Consider the following 19,069-nt stretch of genomic DNA (forward strand, 5'->3'; position numbering starts at 1 on the left):
GGTGTGGCTGGTATACTTTGTATGGGAAATGAACAGTGTCCAAGAACTTCGGTTCTGTTTTCATCACTTCAATGCTTAGTAAACAAAAAGCAATAATTAAATCTTCTAGGCAGGTCTCAGTGCTGTTCTAGGGAAGCATATATAACTAGCTTACCAAATAACTTACATATATATTCCCCATCTTTTGATTTTATTTATATAAAGTTACAACTAAATGTTATGGATTCTGGTAGAATAGAATACAAAGGAAGAGAACATAGCCATACCTTAGAAAAGATATTGAGTATAATATAAAGTGTTGAGTTTTTATGTCTTGTACAGTCCTCCTCCTTCCCTGATGTGTTTATCCCTTTAGTTGGCAGATAACATTTTGTCTCAGAACTGAAACACATGCAGACATAGGAAGGCAAGCATCTGGAGCAGCAGAACAGGGGCTGAGAGAAGTGTATGGTTATGACCTGGTTTACCACACGTTTTCAGCTCAGAGTTGCAAAAGCAGCTTAAAACAGCTTTTAGTGAGTTACTGCCCATTAGCTGCACCACGCTAATTGACTTGCTACGTCCTCTTATCTTGTTCCCCTTGTGGCACCAGGCTGTTAATGGGAAGTACTGCAAGAACTCAATTGCCCTGAGGAGATGAGAACTTGAAACACTGAAAAAAATGGGCAAACTGGTAATGTAGAGCAGGGCTCCTGAACCAGCGTGTTTTGGAATTACCTTTCCCAACCTACAGCTTGAGCAGGTTAAGCTGACCTGAGTGCAGGTGCCATTAGAAGGGGTGGTCCTATGGGCTTTCCCACCTGCAGCACTAACCCTCATGTGATAAGCCAGCCTGGGAGACAGGTGCCTCTTCCCACGTCAGCTCATACTTCTGACAGCCGAAGCTGATCACTAAATCGCTTCCCAGGATACTGGGGTTTCATATTTCACTACTTATAAATGAATGTGAAAACCTTCTGAACAATGGTTAGAAAACTGTACCTTCTACAGTGACACATTGAGCTCAAGTTGGCACAGAGACACTTCTCCACCAATGCTTTTGGGCTCTGGTTGTTCTTTCACCTTTTTACTGTTTCCCTCAGACATGCCTTTTTGGTCAGAAAATCCCTCTTGTTCTATTGCCATCTATTTTCACCATGGTTGTGTGCAAACATCATTCAACATCCTTTTGCCAGAACTGATGAGAAGGGTGGCCTACTTATTTGTGCAGCATCTTTGCATGTTCTATGAATTTTACCTAAACTTTACTATTTAAGACATTTTATCTTTCCTGGAATCTCTGGGGCCTCAGTAGAATTTTTAGCATCCCTGTTCTTGCTTGGGAAAGAGAAGCATATGTGTAGGATGGTCTGATATAATGTAGTTATATATAATTGTCTTAGCCTCAAATGGTATCATAGGAGATACTTTTCAATCAGTTGAAGTTGTCCTTCATTTAAATTGAAAAACCTTTCAGTGAAAATGAAACATACTTTAGTCTGGTTTGGTTTTTTGATATAGGCAGAGGAATAATTTTTTCATAATACAGTTAACGTCTGATAGTCAGATGTGAGGAGTATGATCAGTCTGGCATAGGACTATGTTCTGTCTAGTATTTGTAATTTCTTCAAAATTTAATTTTTGCTTTCTCCTAAAAACCTACCACAAACAAGCTTGAAAAAGCATTGACTCCAGGAAAGTTTGCAGTCTCAGAAAACTGGTGAATGTTCTAATTGCAATGTTCAACATAAAAGTATCGTTTCACCTTGGACCTCAGCTAATTTCACTTTTGCCTGGGATGATAGTGTCTCAGTTTTCCTTGAAGTCTTTAATTGCTGAGCAAAACAGGTATTATGCCATTGTCCAAATAAGTGTCAAGAAACAGAAAAATCCATAGATTAAGCCCAGTATGAAGAGGGGGCTTTTGGTTATATGATGTAGATTCCCTTGGGATTACTGCTGGAGATGTAGGCTGCAAGCAAGAGAGAGATTACATTGGTAGAGGAATAATACAATTTTTCATTTTCCACCTATTTCTTTCCATGAATGGTGCTATTATTCCTTAGTCTCAACTGGATAAAAAATGCGGTTGCTCTGTGAAAGAGCCTGCTGAGAGAGGAAACGGAGCAGTACCATCTTCCCTCTCTGCCCACAGGAGCTTCAGCATGGAGTGATGGTTGCTGACTCTTCCCACATCTTGATTTGAGTCTGCTTTCTTCCTATAGCTTTTCTCATGCAATAGGGCAGTGATTTGCAGCAGGGCACTTGATGTGCTTACCTCTTGCATGTGCTCTTAGTACATGCAAGATGGCCTAAATTCTGCAATGGGATTTGCTCAGAGCAAGAGACAGAGCTGTAGGTTCTATAGACACATCTTGCAACAATATGCCATGTAAATCTCCCTAAAAAGAGGGCTTAGGATTTTGAGTGAGGGCCAAAGTGGACATTTTGCTCAAAAGGAGAGCACAGTGAAAGCACAAATCCTTACAGAGGTTGAGTGGTCCCTTGGAAAACATCACTAACCTTTCAGGAATGAAAGAATGCATCTTTGAATAGAAGAGGGGAGAGCTGTTTGGTTTAGATTTGTGGGTGTCTAGACTTATAGGGGAATTATTCTGCTGTTGCATTTCCATCTCTTATGTAGCTGGGATGGCACATGCATGCATGTGTGTTTATATTTCTGTCTCTAGTGTGAGATATATTGGTTTTTCTGTGAAGTAGCTTGCTTTTAGTTTAAGTGGCTTGTGGTGAAAAAGCTATATCGTAGAAAATATATACATTTTTAAGTAGTTCTGCTGGATTCTAAAATTCAGCAAAGCAAAAATATCCACAATGACTGAGAGCACTATTGCAGATTACTGAGATTGCAAAAATGAAGCATAAATAATCAGACAACAAAACAGCAAAGGCACTAAATCACAGAAGGCATTGACCATGGCACTTAATTTGATTTCTGCACTCACTGTTTACAATTTGTGTTAACCCATTGCATAGGAATACCAAAATCCTAGCAAGCAACTAATCTTTTTGCATGATGGTAGAAGGTGTAAGGAGTAGTTGAGACTGGATTAATGGGGCTCTAATTAGTTCTGTTTCTATTTTTTGTTTGATGAGGTGGTGTTTTGACAGTTTGCATTTCATGAAGTTCTGTGAAAATATTTATTAGTGCAATCCATTTATGAGCCTTGAGTGTAGCAATTATTACTAAAACCAAATTCTGCTAAATGTAGCATTTGGATTTTTTTCATCTGGTTTGTGTTTTTGGTAACAATGATGTAATTTTTCACTAGATTTTGTACACCAGATTTCAGAAACATTTTATGAGTGATAGTTAAAGAGAGGAAGCTTAAGCTCAAGGAATACTACTTTAATGGTGCTCGTTTTCTTCCTTAGTATTACTGTTTATGTACACATAGATTGGTTTATGATTTAGACTTCATCAAGGGGGAAATATTTAAGCCTCAGAAATCAACTATACAGGTTTATTGTTTGTTTTACCAAAAAAAATAAACAGTCAATTTCCAAAAAGTGAGAAGGGTGAATCCAGTCCAGTGGATGGGTTACCTGAGATGGAAATCTTGTCACGGGGTGCAGCAGTTCTTGCCTAACAATAAGGAAGCAGTAGCAGAGGTAAGAGGAGGAAATGGTGTCATCCTGGCCTAAGAGGAAAAGCAAATTTCAGAGTCACTGTCCCCTGTGAAATTTAAGCTTGAAGGTATGTTTGTCTGTGGACTGCTGTCTTGAACATCAGAGCTCATCATAAGAGTCTGGCAGGAGAACAAATAGAAGAGGCATGCTTTTAAAGTGAGCAGGGTCCACTGATATAGTAAATGGAGTTTGCTCAGTTCTGGTTTGAACAGTATAATATTTAACCAGGCTCTTAAAATACAAACAAATTAATTTACCTGCTACAGTACTGCAGGGCCCCAAGTCATATAGAAGGTCTATACATTGACATCAGAGCTTTACACTGCAACTGTAAATACATATTGAGCCACTGAATTCTGTGGGTGAAATACAGTGCTTGCGACAGCCTAGGTAATGAAGCAGCGGTATTCTGTAGGAAGGCTATCTCTTGCTATTGTTCTCCCTCTTTGAGGCAATGATTTTTTTGGGGGGCTTGAGACTGTATTGAATAGGCCACATTTTGAACTTGGAACAGACTGTGGGACATAAGGTGCTGACCAGAGATGCATGTTAACTGCCCCTTTGAAACATCCAGTTCTTTTTAGAGGATAGCCACTTTATAGTGTTTAGGATGGTCCTGAGACTTTTTCCTCAACAAAGTGTGGGCAGTGACAGACCACTTGTGATAAATATCTAGTTCTTTGCTCCTGCTTTTTCGTCTCCCTTCTGAGCTATAAGGATGATGCTGGGAAGGGGAATTACATGTCAACCTGGGCCCTTGGAGTCTATCAGAGAAGCTATCAGTGGGTTTATTCCTCCTTCCAAAGGACAAGAAGAGGAACGACATGGACAGAGAAGGTGCTTATTGTTGTGTCATCATTATCTATTGAAAAAGTACAGTTCAAAAATCACAGGATGTAGGCAAGGGTACTTATTTTCAAATGGGATTATACCTAGCCCAAGCTCTCTCTCAGTTCAGAATATGTTGGGCCAGAAGCTGAACATCCTGCCTTAGATCTAGCCTGTTTGAGTTGTAAGATATGCTGTAAGGTTTATCTGCTCACTCAGTTCCCTGAGCAATGCCCATTGCCTATGGCAGGTTGTTCTCCTTTGTTAGGGAGGAGCTGTGAGTTTGCAGGGAGAGACTCTGTGGTCTGAGAGAGTCAATTATTGTTGAGTTAATAAATGAGGAATGAATAGCTCACGAATATCATCTTTCTTTCCCCTCTAATTGTTTCCAAGATGTCTGCTGTTGGCAGTTTATTAGCAGGTATATTTTTAAGATGTCTTCAGGTCAGAGGGAAAAAGAGAGGCTTCTGGAAGAACCATCTGTGATGTATAAACCCAGCCTTGGATGTCAAATGTAAAAATGAGATTTATCATCTACAGTTGAGAGATGCTTAATATTGGTATCTTAGTTTGAAGCTTCATTTTGGCTAAGTCTGTTTACCAGACTTGTAATAGGATATATTATTTTGACCTTTAGGTTTTTGGTCATTTTTTTTCACTTGGAAAGCCCCCAAATTCAGCAAGTTCCAGTGTGGTCTCTACAGTGCTGTGTCTGAAATTAGTATTTCCTTTTGTCTTTTCTTCCTTCCTATCTAAATGTAACTGTTGAAATTAAGTGCTTCTGCATCCTCTTGCGGTATTGTGCTCTGATGAGTAAGGACAATTTTAGTACTGAAGTGACATAACCCATTAGATTCTTCTCTGCTTTTATTAATCTGATTTTAGAGGTTCATATGATTTTGAGTCCTGTTGTCTTTAATTTTACGTACTCAAATCACGTTGGTCTACCATTCCCTTAGGAGAAGTTTGAAAGCTGATTTTGTCCAGTCACTTACATTGTTCCAAACTGTTTTGCTGATCAAGGATGCCAATTAAACTCGGACACCAGAGTGAAAAGAGTAGGCGTATTTTACTGGAAATAACTAAATAATGTAACAGAATAATACAGAAAACATACAGTAAGAAATGTAACAGAATAATACAGAAAACATACAGTAAGAAAAGACAGATTAGTGCACTTAAACAAATAGGAAAATACAGGGTAATGCATCAAATCGTTACTACCTGAGAGAGAGAATAGTGATTAAGAAAGATACATCACCACTTGCATACGTTACCATCATCCAGATCCGCAGTCGCTGGGGAGCCCCGGTTACAGCGAGGATTTGGAGAGACTTTCCCTGCAAGTGGGAAGTCCTATGTGGTGCATCCACCCATAGGTGAGGCATCCAAAGTTGCTGCAAGAGGGTCCAGCCTTATATACCCAAAAATCAGCAAGCCAGAATAGGTGGCACCTTTGTTTTAAGCAGAAATATCTGGATTGAATCTCACATTAGATTCCTCCAGAGCCTGGCCAAGGCTCAAGGGAGAAGCTAAGGGAGTTTCCCTGCTTATCTAATTGGATTATGAGCAAGATCACACAACAGGTCACAGAGCCAGACAACTGTCTCCATGACCCTGTTATTTTATCCACACACAAAGAAAGATAAAGATACATTCAAGATAGCTACATCTTCTATACATATTTCACTAATGATTACATACTGAGTTAGCAGCTTTGGCTCAGGGCCTGTTGTTCATGCTTCAATACTTCCACTTTTTACATCAGAATAGGTGGTTTGTTATAACTTAGTATAATACCTATTAGCACAATGGTTATCAGTTATAAAATATACAGGATTCATCTATAGGTCAACTCTGGCTTGGGTCTATTGTCCAAGCCTTAACACTTCACAAACCCATCCGTGCTGTTGAGACCTAGCTCTGTTGCAGCATGATCCACAGGGTCCTTGTTAGGCAGAGGAATGTATTGATGTAGTGTATGTCAGTGCAAATTGCACTTAAGGAGTCCAGACTTCTACTGTACATAAACCTTGAATTTTTTTCCATGGCTGTGCCTTCACCCTGTGTTCTTGTGCCAGCCTTCAGAGCACAGGGTGGCCATTAGCCTCCTTCAGCTCTCTCTTATGCCTCTCACAAGATTGTCTCCTGGCTCTTTGTGAACTGCATCAGCGTTTGGCTGAGCTTAATATCTGTTTTTTGACATTTTTCTCTAGTTTAATTCCTTGTTCCTCTGCTATCTGGGTATTTTTAAAAAAAAAAAAAAAAGAAAAAAGATAAGAGCTTGGTTGGGAGGACAGACAGGTCATGCAAGAACAGAGTTCTTGACATCAAAACCAGAAGCCAAAGATGTGCAGCCATTTGCTATGAGTGAAAGAACTATTAGTTCTTTGGTTAAAGTGTTGCTGCTTTTGACAGCCACTTACTATGAGATCCACATTGACACATATTTTAAAGGAAGAGTTCAAAAAAAGAAAAAAAAGAGAGCATTTACTTTCCTGATTATCAACTGACTTTGTCAGATGCTGAAAGCACAGCCCTCTCTCCACTCTTGTCTGTCAGGGTCTTCATCTTGAAAGATGATTCAAATTCACACTCTTCAAATAGCAAGGGGGAGCTGCGGGAGGATTGCCTGTTATAGGACTCAGGAGACATGAGCTCCCTGGACACTTGCTATTCAAAATATTCTTTAATCTGGGATTCATCCACACCTTGGGTGAGAGCTGCACTGCTGTCATCCTTTCAGAATAGTGCCATTACTGTGGTGTAGTGGCTGTTCTTCTCTGTTGATGAGCTGTGCATTGTGCTTGGCTTCCCACCTAATCTTGAGATTGTAGTGTTATTGAATGAAGAAACAATGTATGTACTTGAGAATGGACATTCAAGAATGATCCTTCTTGGGCCCAGGTGGTGTTTGCCTCTGAGAACCCATCCTGGCTTCTGTTCTATGTCCCAAAAAAGAAGTACTAAGCTGTTTCAGTAACCAGGGACTTCCCTGAGTGTGCAGCACTCAGCTTCTTAAGTACAGTATTATATCTACATCATCTCTGTACTAATTCACTCAATCTATTATTTAGCAAAGCTGTTTTTCAGGATGTGAATACTCTCAGAATAGGAAAAAACACCCCCATGATTATTTAAGGGAGAATGCACACTGAAGTGTAAAAATGTGCTGAATCTCATGTTTCTCTTACATGCTGCTCTGCATCTACCTGACCTAGGTCAATATGTGCCAACTTTCCACCAGGTTTTATGTAAGATGTTATTATACTGACTTGAAGACAAGATAGTGAGCAGGTGAAACATCCTAGCTGGGTCGATGAAGAGAGACCCAAACCCTTGCTCCACAATGCAGTAAACTAGCAGCTAGACATCCCTTTCATCGCCTGAAATCTGAGTTGTGACCTGGTGGCTCTCACATGCCCAGTCGTTTGGCAGTGTTACCAAATGTTTATTTGACAGTGTTCCCTGCTCTCAGAAACAGTGAAAGAGGCTTATTTTTCCCTTGCTCATATTTTTTTCAAAAATCATATTTGTTTTCTTCATCTGACTCGTTTCTTTAGAGACATGAGAGGGGGTATGTTGGGTTGACCCCAGCCAGCAGCTAAGATCCACCCAGCCACTTGCTCCCTCTTAGAGGACAGAATAGGGAGAGCAAAAGCAAGAAAACTCATGGATATAAACAGTTTAATAAGTGAATGAAAAAGGAAGAGGCAATGCAAAGGCAATCATTTACTACCTACCACGAGTAGACCAATGCCCAGCCAGTCTCCAAGCAATGGTTACTTCCCAGACCAACACCCCCCAAGCCCATCCTTTTTTATTGCTGAGCAGGAGGTTATATGGCACGGAATATCCCTTTGCACAGCTCGCATTAGCTGTCCCGGCGGTGTCCCCTCCCAGCTTCTTGCTTGGCCCTGGCCTACTTAGAGGCAGAATGGGGAAAAAGAAAAGAGAAGGCCTTGGTGCTGTGCGGGTATTGCTCAGCAATGGCCAAAGCACTGGTGTGTTTTAGTCACAATCCAAAACACAGCACCATGTGGGCTACTGTGAAGAAAATTAATTCTATCCCAGCCAGACCCAGTACCGAGCTGGGCCAGAAAATCAACTGCTAATAATCATGGATAAATTTAAATTTTTGTGTTCAGGACAATAAATCTGTGAAGCCTAAGAAATTCTTGTTTACCTGAACCAGCAGCACATAAAATTCATGTCATTTCTGAGTGGCAGTGCGTGAACTGAAGAGCTTTCCTCTTCCCCATTAGTACTATTTCATTTCCCAGGCTGGTTGTACTTACAGACAGCAACCCTTCACATGCACGTTATTTAAGGTTGATGTTCCTGTCACTAAACTTCAGCAGTTGGGATGCAGCTTCTGAGTCGGAGCCCTAAGTTTTGGTGTATGCATGTGAGCTTGGTGTCTGGTCTCCCATGGGTCTCAGTGGAGATCTGTCAGTGGTGTCCAAGGAGTTCAGAGTGTGATCCAGCTAATCAAATGTAGGTGTCTGCTCTTAGGGTGAAGAGCTCTCTGTCTTAGGGTGAGAGCAGCTCTCAAGGCTTCGCTCACTTTAGTGACTTGATCTTCATCAACTGCAGTGCAAGCGTAGGCACTGACGTTGTTTTCTAATATCAGGTGCCTGAATCTGAATCCAAGATACCACGCTGAACCCTGAGGTCTGAAATCAGTAGCCTGCATCTGGAGCTGTTCGAGGTACCCCAGGGTATTTTGGCTTGCCTGCAGCTGCCAGGCCAGAGGGACCTGGCTCTCCCCTAGGTTGTGCATTGTATCTGCCAACCATGCGGGTGTCTTACATACCCACGAGTGTCTGAAATGGCACTTAGTGTCTGGGCAGCTGAAATGACCTCCCTGGTGAAGCCTTAAATACCCACAAGTGTGATAATGCAGGTTCTCTTTAGAGTAAGTATAAAGAAATAAGTCCTGTTGTTTCAAATTACTTTAGATTTCTGTGGCCTGCAAGTACCTGTTTCTCTGCATCAAACATGACAGTTAACTAGAGGTAGAGGTCATCAAAACTGAGACATTTGAAGTGAGGTGAACACTTCTACAAAGTCACATGCCCTTCTACAAAAGGTCCAGTAATTCCTGCGTGTGTTTCTTTGGTCTTTTTAAACCTGCTGTCTTAGAGTATCACATATTTTTATACATTATTTAACGTATTCCCTTTTTATTGTAAGGCACATTGACATACTTGTCTGTTGCACAGCAACATATTGTAAGTAACTTCTTTTTATGACAACTGCTTTTTATGATTTCTGAGTAGGAGTGCTGGCTGCTGTATTTTCCAGATGAAAGTTGAGATGATGCCCTTATTTATAGCCAGTAAAGGGAAAACGGAAGAGGAATCTTTAGACTAATACTCAAACCTCTTTTATGTTGAGAGTACAGAAGGTTTAGTTATGAATGCCTTTACATTTATTAATGTATTATTTATTATTTTATCATCTTTATATATTCAGAAACATCTCCTTTCTTGCACACCAGGGGATAGTAAGCTATGTCAACCTACTGGGTCCTTTACGCTTCCAATTTATGCGATATGGTGGAAGCCTGTACCACTGGAACTATTGAAGCAAGTGTCAAATACAGTCTTACTCCAAGGGAAATGGTTTGTGGCAGGTTGCTGTCTGGAGCAATTTTATCTGAGATAATGGTTCTAGGGGCTGTGGAGCTGACTCCCTGGATAACGTGTGTGGGAATGCTTATCAGTGTGCAGTTTTTTAAGTATTTCATACTGTTTATGAAGGTCTAAAATACAAAGAGAAAGATGGCAAGAAAATAAAGCAGCATGAAGAGACACTTGTGGAACATTTTATGAAGATTTTCACCCTTGGATAAGCAGTTGTTATAAAGTGATAATTTATCACATTGAATGTTCTTCCTTTCAGCTAAGGAGTATTGCAAGGTAATATTTCCATATGAAGCACAGAATGATGATGAACTCACAATCCGAGAAGGTGATGTCGTCACACTTATCAGTAAGGTAAAAGCAATATTTTTCTCATAAAAGCAAGGATTAAAATCAGCATCATTCAATTGCCATAAAACCCCTATTTGTGCCTTTGACAGTGTCCTTCCTCTCGTGCTTTAGAGCCTTACCTTGATAATGTTAAGTGAAAACCAGCTCTTTAGTATACAAGTTTATACGATTAATTTTAATTTGAATCTGCTGGCAGATCCACATAAGTTGTAAATTCATATCTGTAACAAACATAGAAGCCTAGAGAATAAACTCGAAGACTCAAGAAAGCAGTGGCTTTGAACATCTCTGTTAGGTATGTGAGTTATCTTTCTTGTAGAAATTGTGAATTAGACTTTTTTTGGGTTAGATGGAGATAATGTACCTAAATTAGCTCAATGAACTAAACATTTATTTAAAATGTAGCCACCCTTAGCACTATGGTAAAGCAGAAAAAGATGATAAAACAGAAATTGAATTAAATAATTTTAGATCTGTGTTCTTTTCTTTAAAATTACTTGAAATTATTTAAGATGAGAAATGAAAAACCAGTGCCAGGATTTATACTAAATCTCAAAAAAATTATACAATAAGATGGTGAGTAGACAGTTGGCTTTCTTTTAGAAGAGCTGTGCACCATGTTACAAATGGATTTTGTTACTAGTACATGTTACTAGAATGGATTATAGTTTAGGTGGACTTAGTTTCCTGCTCTTGTTTAAAGACTTCACAGTTTGTTTAAATGCTTTTGACTGCTGGACATAAGTATTTGGGAAAAAAAAAGCTACGAACTAGAAAGGACTGTGGATTTTGCATGATGAAGATGAATTATAATGATGTGCACAATATTGCTGTTGTTGTTTGTGCTTATATGAAAGTAAAAGAATGAATTCTATAATTGATAAGTTTCATAAGAAATTGTTACTAGACCGCAATTTGGCACCTGGGTGGAAAAACCCAAAAACCTTGGGAAATACATCTGGGGCAGTGTTTGCTATATACTAAGCCATTTGCAATCCTAGAGGACATCTTTGTCCTGAAGAATATACATGTAATTGAGGAAAAATAATCAGACATTTTGTAGGAAGAGAAACTGCAAATTTAAAAAATAAATTGTGTACATTAAATATCCTTTAATGACTTTCCCTCAATGACTTTTTTGTTTACCTTGTCTTGAAAACTGTTTGGCTTTGCCTGGTTTTAGAATGTTCTTGTGTGAGTATTTAACAGTGTCTGTGATCATGGAAATTGCTTTTAAGATGTTGTTCCTGTCTACTTTACGCTTTATTGCCCAGGTTGATTTAACTTTCTGAGGCAGCTGGTCTTCAGGTGAAGCTGTGTTCTTCAGTATACTTAGATAAAGAGACAATTAATTTATTGAGGTTTCAATATGAGATTTCATTTGCTTGCTTTTTCCCATTTTCTTCTTCCTGCTGCTTCTGCCCCCACAATGGAAGGATATTTGTCTTTTATAGTAACTGAGCTAATGATTTGACTGAATTAATCAGTTTTCCCAACCATGCAATGAGAAGTTTGTCAATATATTCTCTGTCCTTTCTACTCTCTAGCCTGATGGTATCAAGCCACTGCAGACATTTTATTCACTTTTCTTCATTTTTCTGTGGTATATCACGTCTCTGAAAAATTGCATAAAACCATGCCTCTAGAGAGTGGGGGATCTCAATGCAAAAAGGCTTGGCATTTTTCCATGGGTGCTTTTTTATGCTGTGTTTGAACTAATCTGAGATACTGAAGAAACAGTGCTTAACAAGCAGTCACTTTGCAGATCCTTTTGTGGTTTGCAGACCTCATTGCAATCAGACTTGTGGGTTTTTTTCATCTGTTTTTAACATATAGTTTAAAAAATAAAATTCAAGTGATGTGGAGTCAGGTTCCCTGCTGTAGTGTTCTGAAAACAGTGGGGTCTCCTTCATGCTCTACCATGCAATATAGTAGCTTCATTTTAGTCCAAATCATCTGAAGCAGGTGTCTTTTGTAATTTTTCTTTCAGTCAGCAATAACAAAGTCAGCCTCACCTTTCTGCCCACTAATGGCTTCTGCTAGAGAGTTGCCTTTTACCTGAAATTTAAATCACCATGCTTAGAGAGTCCTTTCCATAACCAGTTAGTGATCCATACTAAGAGGAATTAAATAGAAACGTATGGAGTACCATTACTATGGTTTTGCTTTGCTATCAGATTACAGAGGCTTTTTTTAATCTATTGGCAATAAATTGTTTAGTAGGGTTTGCTTTCTATGCTGGAGAGGATTAGACAGAATTTATTCTTCCCAATTACCTAGACCCAAAGAGAGAAGATTGTTACCTTTAAAGGAGGAGATGTGTGTCATAGTACTTCCTACAACCACAGATGCATTATCATAAAATAACGTATTTTGTTGCAATCACTAAAACCAGAAAGTCATACAAATTCTCGGTATGAAAAGTCCCTTTCTAGGCTAATCTATTTTCACACAGTCAGATCTATAGGAATGTTGAAGACTTAGGATTTTAGCTTGTACTGAATTTGCATTTAATTGAAAACAACAGCATTGGTGAGAATGTGTGAAGTGGCTGAAGTAATGAGTGAGTGACACCAGACTGGGAGAGAAATCTCATGAAAATAATGTAAAATGCATTACAAGAATCTTAAAAGCATGAAGATAAGATAGGACTTGATAAGTGCTAAGAGGAAGGGGAATGACTTAAATGAGCTAAATAGTAAATTACTAGGAAAGCCTGTGTATTTGTGCACACAGATGTGAGAATATGTGTGTGAGGAAGCTGTTAGTCTGATATGCATCTTAAAATGATAAAACTTTATTTTGTTGAAAGAATTACTAAGGAGTAATATCAGTAAATGCAGAATTCAAAACCACCATTTTAACAGTGCCCTTCAGATAAAAGGTATAAGATTATATCAGATCTCTCTCTTTTTTTCAGCTAAATTAGTTATAAAAGTCCCTTTGTCAAGATCATAAAATATCTATTTAGTATAAAGAACAAACTTTTTTTTTGTCATGGCCTTTGCAGAATCTGTGTCAAGTTCTCATTCTGTTTTGATGGATGTTGAGGTCTTGAATCAAAAGCTGATCAGACCTTTCCTTAGGCCTCTATGATAAGGGAATTTGAATATCTGAGGTTTTTTATGAAACAGCCAAAGAATATTTTGAATGGATTTGCTGAATCACAAGTGACTTCCCTAGTGACTTGGAGAATGTGCTGATAAGTTTTGTGTAAACACTGAAGTAAGTCAGTAGAGGCTGATTATTTACTAGTCCGAATGGTATGTATTTTGGGAGATATAAGGCGGAGAATGGCATTATGCGAGGATGATAGCCAAAAATTATTGCTGATTAAACAGCATATTGAGTCATTTTTTTATGAACTGCAGACCGAAATCATGGAAGAGATACGTGATGAGATAGAGTCCAAACATATGGTGGTAACTGTTGTTTTCTCATAGGTTAAAATTTACCTAAAAGACTAAAAGAAAAGCATAAACAAACTTCACATAAATGTGTTCCGAAAATTTCTCTAAAAGCTTTTTCTGTCCTCATTTTCTCCAGTGAAGCAAATATCCTTGTAGATCCATAGAAGAGGTTTTATTTATTAATTACTGGAAATTAAAGTGGACAAACGGTAGTACTTTAATTCCTTCATGCAAAATATTTAAAGATTAAAAAACAGAAAATATTGCCCAGATTTGTAAAGGAAGGTAAAAACTTCATCTTCAAGGCAATAAAACAGTAGACCTGGTAGCTTTGCTTTGCAAATAGGGGTCTGAGAAAAATACACCTTTGGAAGGAAGGGAACAAAAAGCAAAATATAGTAATTTTACTTGTACAGTTAAGGTGATCGTTGTGCGATTTGATGATAAAATACATTCATAAGCTGAAAGGTATGAATGGCAAGAGGGCATGAGATTGACCCTGTAGGTTAGTCTTTGTAATTTTGTGTTCCTTTGGTAATTTTTTTAGTGTCTTCAACATGTTCCTGACAGCATTTGGATAAGGACAAGAACGCTGGTAGTGACTGCACAATGCAGCTGAAGGAGAGTGGCAAACAGATGTTTTATCGTGCTCAAATATTGATTTTGGAGATTGTACTTGTAATAAGTAGAGTTGCTGTTAAGCAACAGAAGATTCACGTGACATTTACAACTGTCATCTTGAAACTATTTTAGGATTTTTCATTCCAGCACTTTTAAACATAGCTACTGTAGGCTACTTTCCAGTGTTAATAAAGACTCTTTAGGCAAACACTACAAATTTCTTAGTAGCTCTGATAAATTCTGACAAAATGCATAGGATTCTGGAGATTTCACTGGCATACAAAAAATGACCTCTGTGAGGAATCAATAGTACTAGCTACATAATTTCAAAGCAAATACATCAGGTACATACTGGCAGCTGTGCACTCATTTGAAAGCAGTTTTACTTGTAAGAGTGTGAAAGATTTCAATGCGCTGCATCAATCTACCTGAGCTCTAGGCAGTAGAGACCACTTTGTTCCCAGGAATTAAAACGGTCTGGATAAATAAAATTAACTACTTCAAAAATCATTGCTAATTTGAAAAGCTGACAATAATGGAAAAGTATCCTCCCCTGAACACTTATTATCAGAGTAGAAGTAGTGGAGGGCAGTATTAGTGGCAATTCTGCTAATTCTGAATTTACAAGGTATTGAAATTGATAGCTATCAATATATCAGATGGAATAATAATCTTGTGCCTTGCTCTGCATATCCCACCTGGCTTTCTCTCAGCATCCACCTACCTGGATTGCAAAGCCTTTCTTCTCCTGCTACAGGCTAAGAGCTGAATACGTGAGATTAGCGGTAAGAGTGTGTTGCACTGAAGTGATCGATGAACGTAGTAGGGGGTCCTTTCTGATTTTGCAAAAGAGCTTTCATGAGGAGTTTCATGGGGGGTGTCCAGTCTCCTTGTGATTCATCAAAACTATCTGAAGGATTAACGAGGTGAAAAAGAAAACATCAGTGAGATACAGCCTTCCAAAACCTTGCTGGTGCTTTTCAAATAGTACTAGAAAATTGATGCATTGGTATCGTGAAAGACACAACAAGGGAATGCCTGTCACTAGTGAAAGACTTTCATGACAAATTATCTGATATTTAATGACAATCCAATTTTTAGTGCTTCTGTGTTGGGGAAAAAAGAGCTATAAACCTAGTCTCTAAAAATAAACATAATGGCAATCAGTTTTTGCAAAGATAGTAATTGCTTTTGGTCTTATTATTAATAATTTACTGTGAATTTTGTGGTTCAAAATGCTGAACATTTGGTGAGTCCCTGCCCCAAAGCACATGCAATCAAGTGGTAAGACAGACAAGCATGTACAGACAATTAGAATGGTATAAGGAAACAATGAAATGAGATTCAGTCTTGATAGCCTCTTTAATAATGTTGTGTTTTCACTGTTGCAGTGACTGGTCTGTGTGTTTGACCATGTTAGAGTATGGAATCTATCCTTATGCAGAGCGCTTAATATTTTTCAATTCTTAGGGTAGTTGTTAGGCACTTCATTTCACCCTCACTGTATTTCTAGACAGTTACCCCAAGTATGGCCCTTTTGCCAAAACAATTCTCCCAGTTTTCTCTCTTACGACACCTTTAAATGCTCATCCTGGTGCAGGACGTAATTGTCCAGAGCACTTTCTTTAGCTGAGTGATTGCCAAGGTGAACTTGGCTGCGTAGGGTTGTGAAGGAAAACAGCTGCTCTGATGGATGCAGGGGGCTCCTAAAGGGATGAAATTAATAAGTGCTATGTACAAGAGTCTTGCCAGTGGGTTGAGGCCGTGAGCAGGGGAAGGAGCAGTAGCTGGCCAGTGTGATAGAGGAGGATGCTAGCTGACATTTAATTGAACATTTCGCTAGGTTGTGATGTCACTAGGGTAGAAATTTATCTGGTGCCTGCATTTGTTTCTGTGGGGTTTTTTTTCATTGCTGAGTTGTTCTGTATGCTTTTAATTGCAGGTGGCACACACAAATTTTATAACCCTTGGTTATAGAAATATGTGGGGGAATTAGAAGACTTTCAGTTTTTCTTTCAGTATGAGCATTTGCTTGGTAGACAGTATCACTCATTTTTCCATATTAAGATGAAAGTTTTGGTATTTTCTGCTCTATGGGTAAAAAAAAAAGTTATAATATTTGAGGTCATTAAAAATAAAGCTAATTGGCCAAGAAAACAGAAATTTTTAAAGCAGAAGCATGGTGGCTTAAGGTTCTCTCTTTTGAAAGAAGGGAAAAATTTAGTCATATTTCATTATAGTCATTCAGGTAATTTTGATTTTCATTGATAGCTAAAATATTTTATCTCATTTTTAGAAATGAGTTTACTAATATAACAATAAAAAAAATTAGGTTATGCAGGGGAAAGTATAATCTGGTTTAATAAAAGATAAAAATGGCTTTCTGTCAGAACAACACAGTGGATTTTTGTTGACACTAAATATTTGGCCATGCAGATGTCCCTATTTGGGGTTTTAATACAAGATATTTTGAGCATTTGCAACTTCTGCAACAATCTTGCATACAGAAACTGAAAGAAATACAGTAAATAAACATCAAATAATGTCCAGCTTTAAGAAGGCTTTTATGCTAGCTTTAAGAAAGCTTTTATGATGTTTTCTGTTTAAAGAATAACATGTAAGCAATAAAGGCACTTACTGCTTGCCTTTGGAAATAAATAGGTTTTCCCCTCAGAGAGGACAATACCTTAAAGGGTCTTGGTGCATGCCCTTTTCTCTACTGAGATAACCATGAATTATTCAACACGTCTTTGGCCAGACCTAATAGCCATACCTAATCTGCTTTCTATGTTCCTTGCCTCCTACGCTGTGTTCAGCACCAGTTTTTCCCTCGAGACATCCCACCTCCTTAGCTGATTGAGAAACCTGCTCATACCAAAGTTGCTGATTTCATACAAGAAATTATTTTGCGAAGTGTGCATGCTGAGGGTGCAGTTTTACATGATTGATAGTAGGTGGCTGCTGAAAGGGATGGTTCTGCTCCTGCCCTTTTGCCTTGCATCTGACAACCTTGGCCACAGGACACGCAGGGATGTGTGAGTAGGAAAGGGTGACACAAGGAACGGGACTGCCTCTGCAGTCAGCAGCCTGCTGAGAGACTGGCTTAGCAGTAGGGTCACTATTCCTGACCTGAAACCTTCCTCTGAAGGTTTTGACCTAATGGAAATGAGAAGGCTTGGGTTTTTGCGGGTTTTTAAGCCACGGTGCCGTGTGGGATGGTAGCTGGAGTAGGTTCTGCAGAACGAGACACTTCTGACATGCTGCTAATGTATGTGGCAAGTGCATGGGGTAAAACTTGTGTCACGGGATAGAAGCATGACTGTTTCCTCATGTAAGTGACTAAAAGCAGTTATATAAAACTTGTGGGGACACCGATGATCAAATAAATATGTTCATTTTCTAAAATTATTTGATATATTTGGTAAGTTATAGGGAAAACAGACTGTGAGTAATTGTCCTTTCATTTTTCTTCTTGCCTAGACCGTATCCTTGGCCAAGACCTTTAAATGTTTATAAATAAATTTTTAACACTTATTCATATCTTGCAGCATTTCTTGGCTGCTGTGGTTGGCAATGGGGCATTAAGTAAGGTCTGTGTAGAGATAAAGCCTGACAATATGTTTAATAAGGTACCAGGTGCAGCTTACATTTCACTGGTATCTTTAGAAGCATTACTGAAACACTAATGTTTGAGTTGAGCATTTAAATAAACTGCATATACAGGGGAGAGGGGAGCAGCCAGCACTTGAATGTTCTTCTTGTTAGTATATTTATAATATTATTTTTTTAAGTATGCACTGAAGTTCTCTTTTCCTGTTCGTGTTATCACTGATCACAGTGCTACAGCAGTGCCTTCAGAGGAAGGGATTCTGTTGTTCCTGGGAAGTCCCAAATTTGAATTTTGACAAATGGAAGGTCATGCCAAACTAAGTAGGTGAAGTTGTAGGATCCCCCATGCATGCAATGCTTCAAGATTTGCATCATTTGAAAAGAGTTAGGTTTATTTCTAAGTATGTTTAATACAGCCAAGCTAATCTAAAAAGGTGACATATTTTAAGATAAAAAAGGAAAGAAATTTTTTTCTGCTCTCTGCTTACAAAAGATATGACTGAAATGCTGAGGCGTCTGGAAAACTGTGATTATTTTTCACAATGTGGGCTTTAGGCTCACTGCTTAGCTTCATCCTTTCTTTTATCCTGAATATTGGGTTCACCTGCTGGTTTGATGGTATTATCTGAAGTCCAACCTTTTTGGGGTAGGGAGAGCTATTTAAAGGGAAAGTAAAAATGCACATACAGTGCCAAGTAATTAGTAATTGTAATTAGGACCCTGGTCCTAAGATGTCTGTGATCTAAGTAGTAATAGCATTAAATAATCCTTCAAATGTTTTGTTCTATGTATTTATAATCTTTCTAAATACAAAAAATGTAATTATGTAAATATCGTATCTTGGGTCATCAGAGGCATAATTTATGTCAGTTACTAGCACCACCTTTCATTTTTGTGTTGGCTAATTTAGTTTTAATTTGAATATTGGACTGCTAGAGTTTTATGACATGGAAGATATTTATTTCTCCATGATAT

At 38.5% G+C, this 19,069-nt stretch overlaps 1 protein-coding gene across 5 annotated transcripts in view; it reads left to right on the forward strand.

The window, feature by feature from the left end:
* The window catches only part of SH3KBP1 (SH3 domain containing kinase binding protein 1), a 237,431-nt gene that overhangs the window by 172,094 nt on the left and 46,268 nt on the right, over positions 1-19,069 (forward strand). For all 5 annotated transcript variants that reach the window (XM_074814691.1, XM_074814693.1, XM_074814692.1 and 2 more), the window contains one exon: positions 10,363-10,457. In XM_074814691.1, coding sequence (XP_074670792.1) covers positions 10,363-10,457 — 95 coding nt within the window. The remainder of the gene's footprint in view (positions 1-10,362; positions 10,458-19,069) is intronic.

Source organism: Strix aluco, chromosome 2 (genome assembly GCF_031877795.1).
Source record: "Strix aluco isolate bStrAlu1 chromosome 2, bStrAlu1.hap1, whole genome shotgun sequence".
NCBI classification, from domain to species: domain Eukaryota; kingdom Metazoa; phylum Chordata; class Aves; order Strigiformes; family Strigidae; genus Strix; species Strix aluco.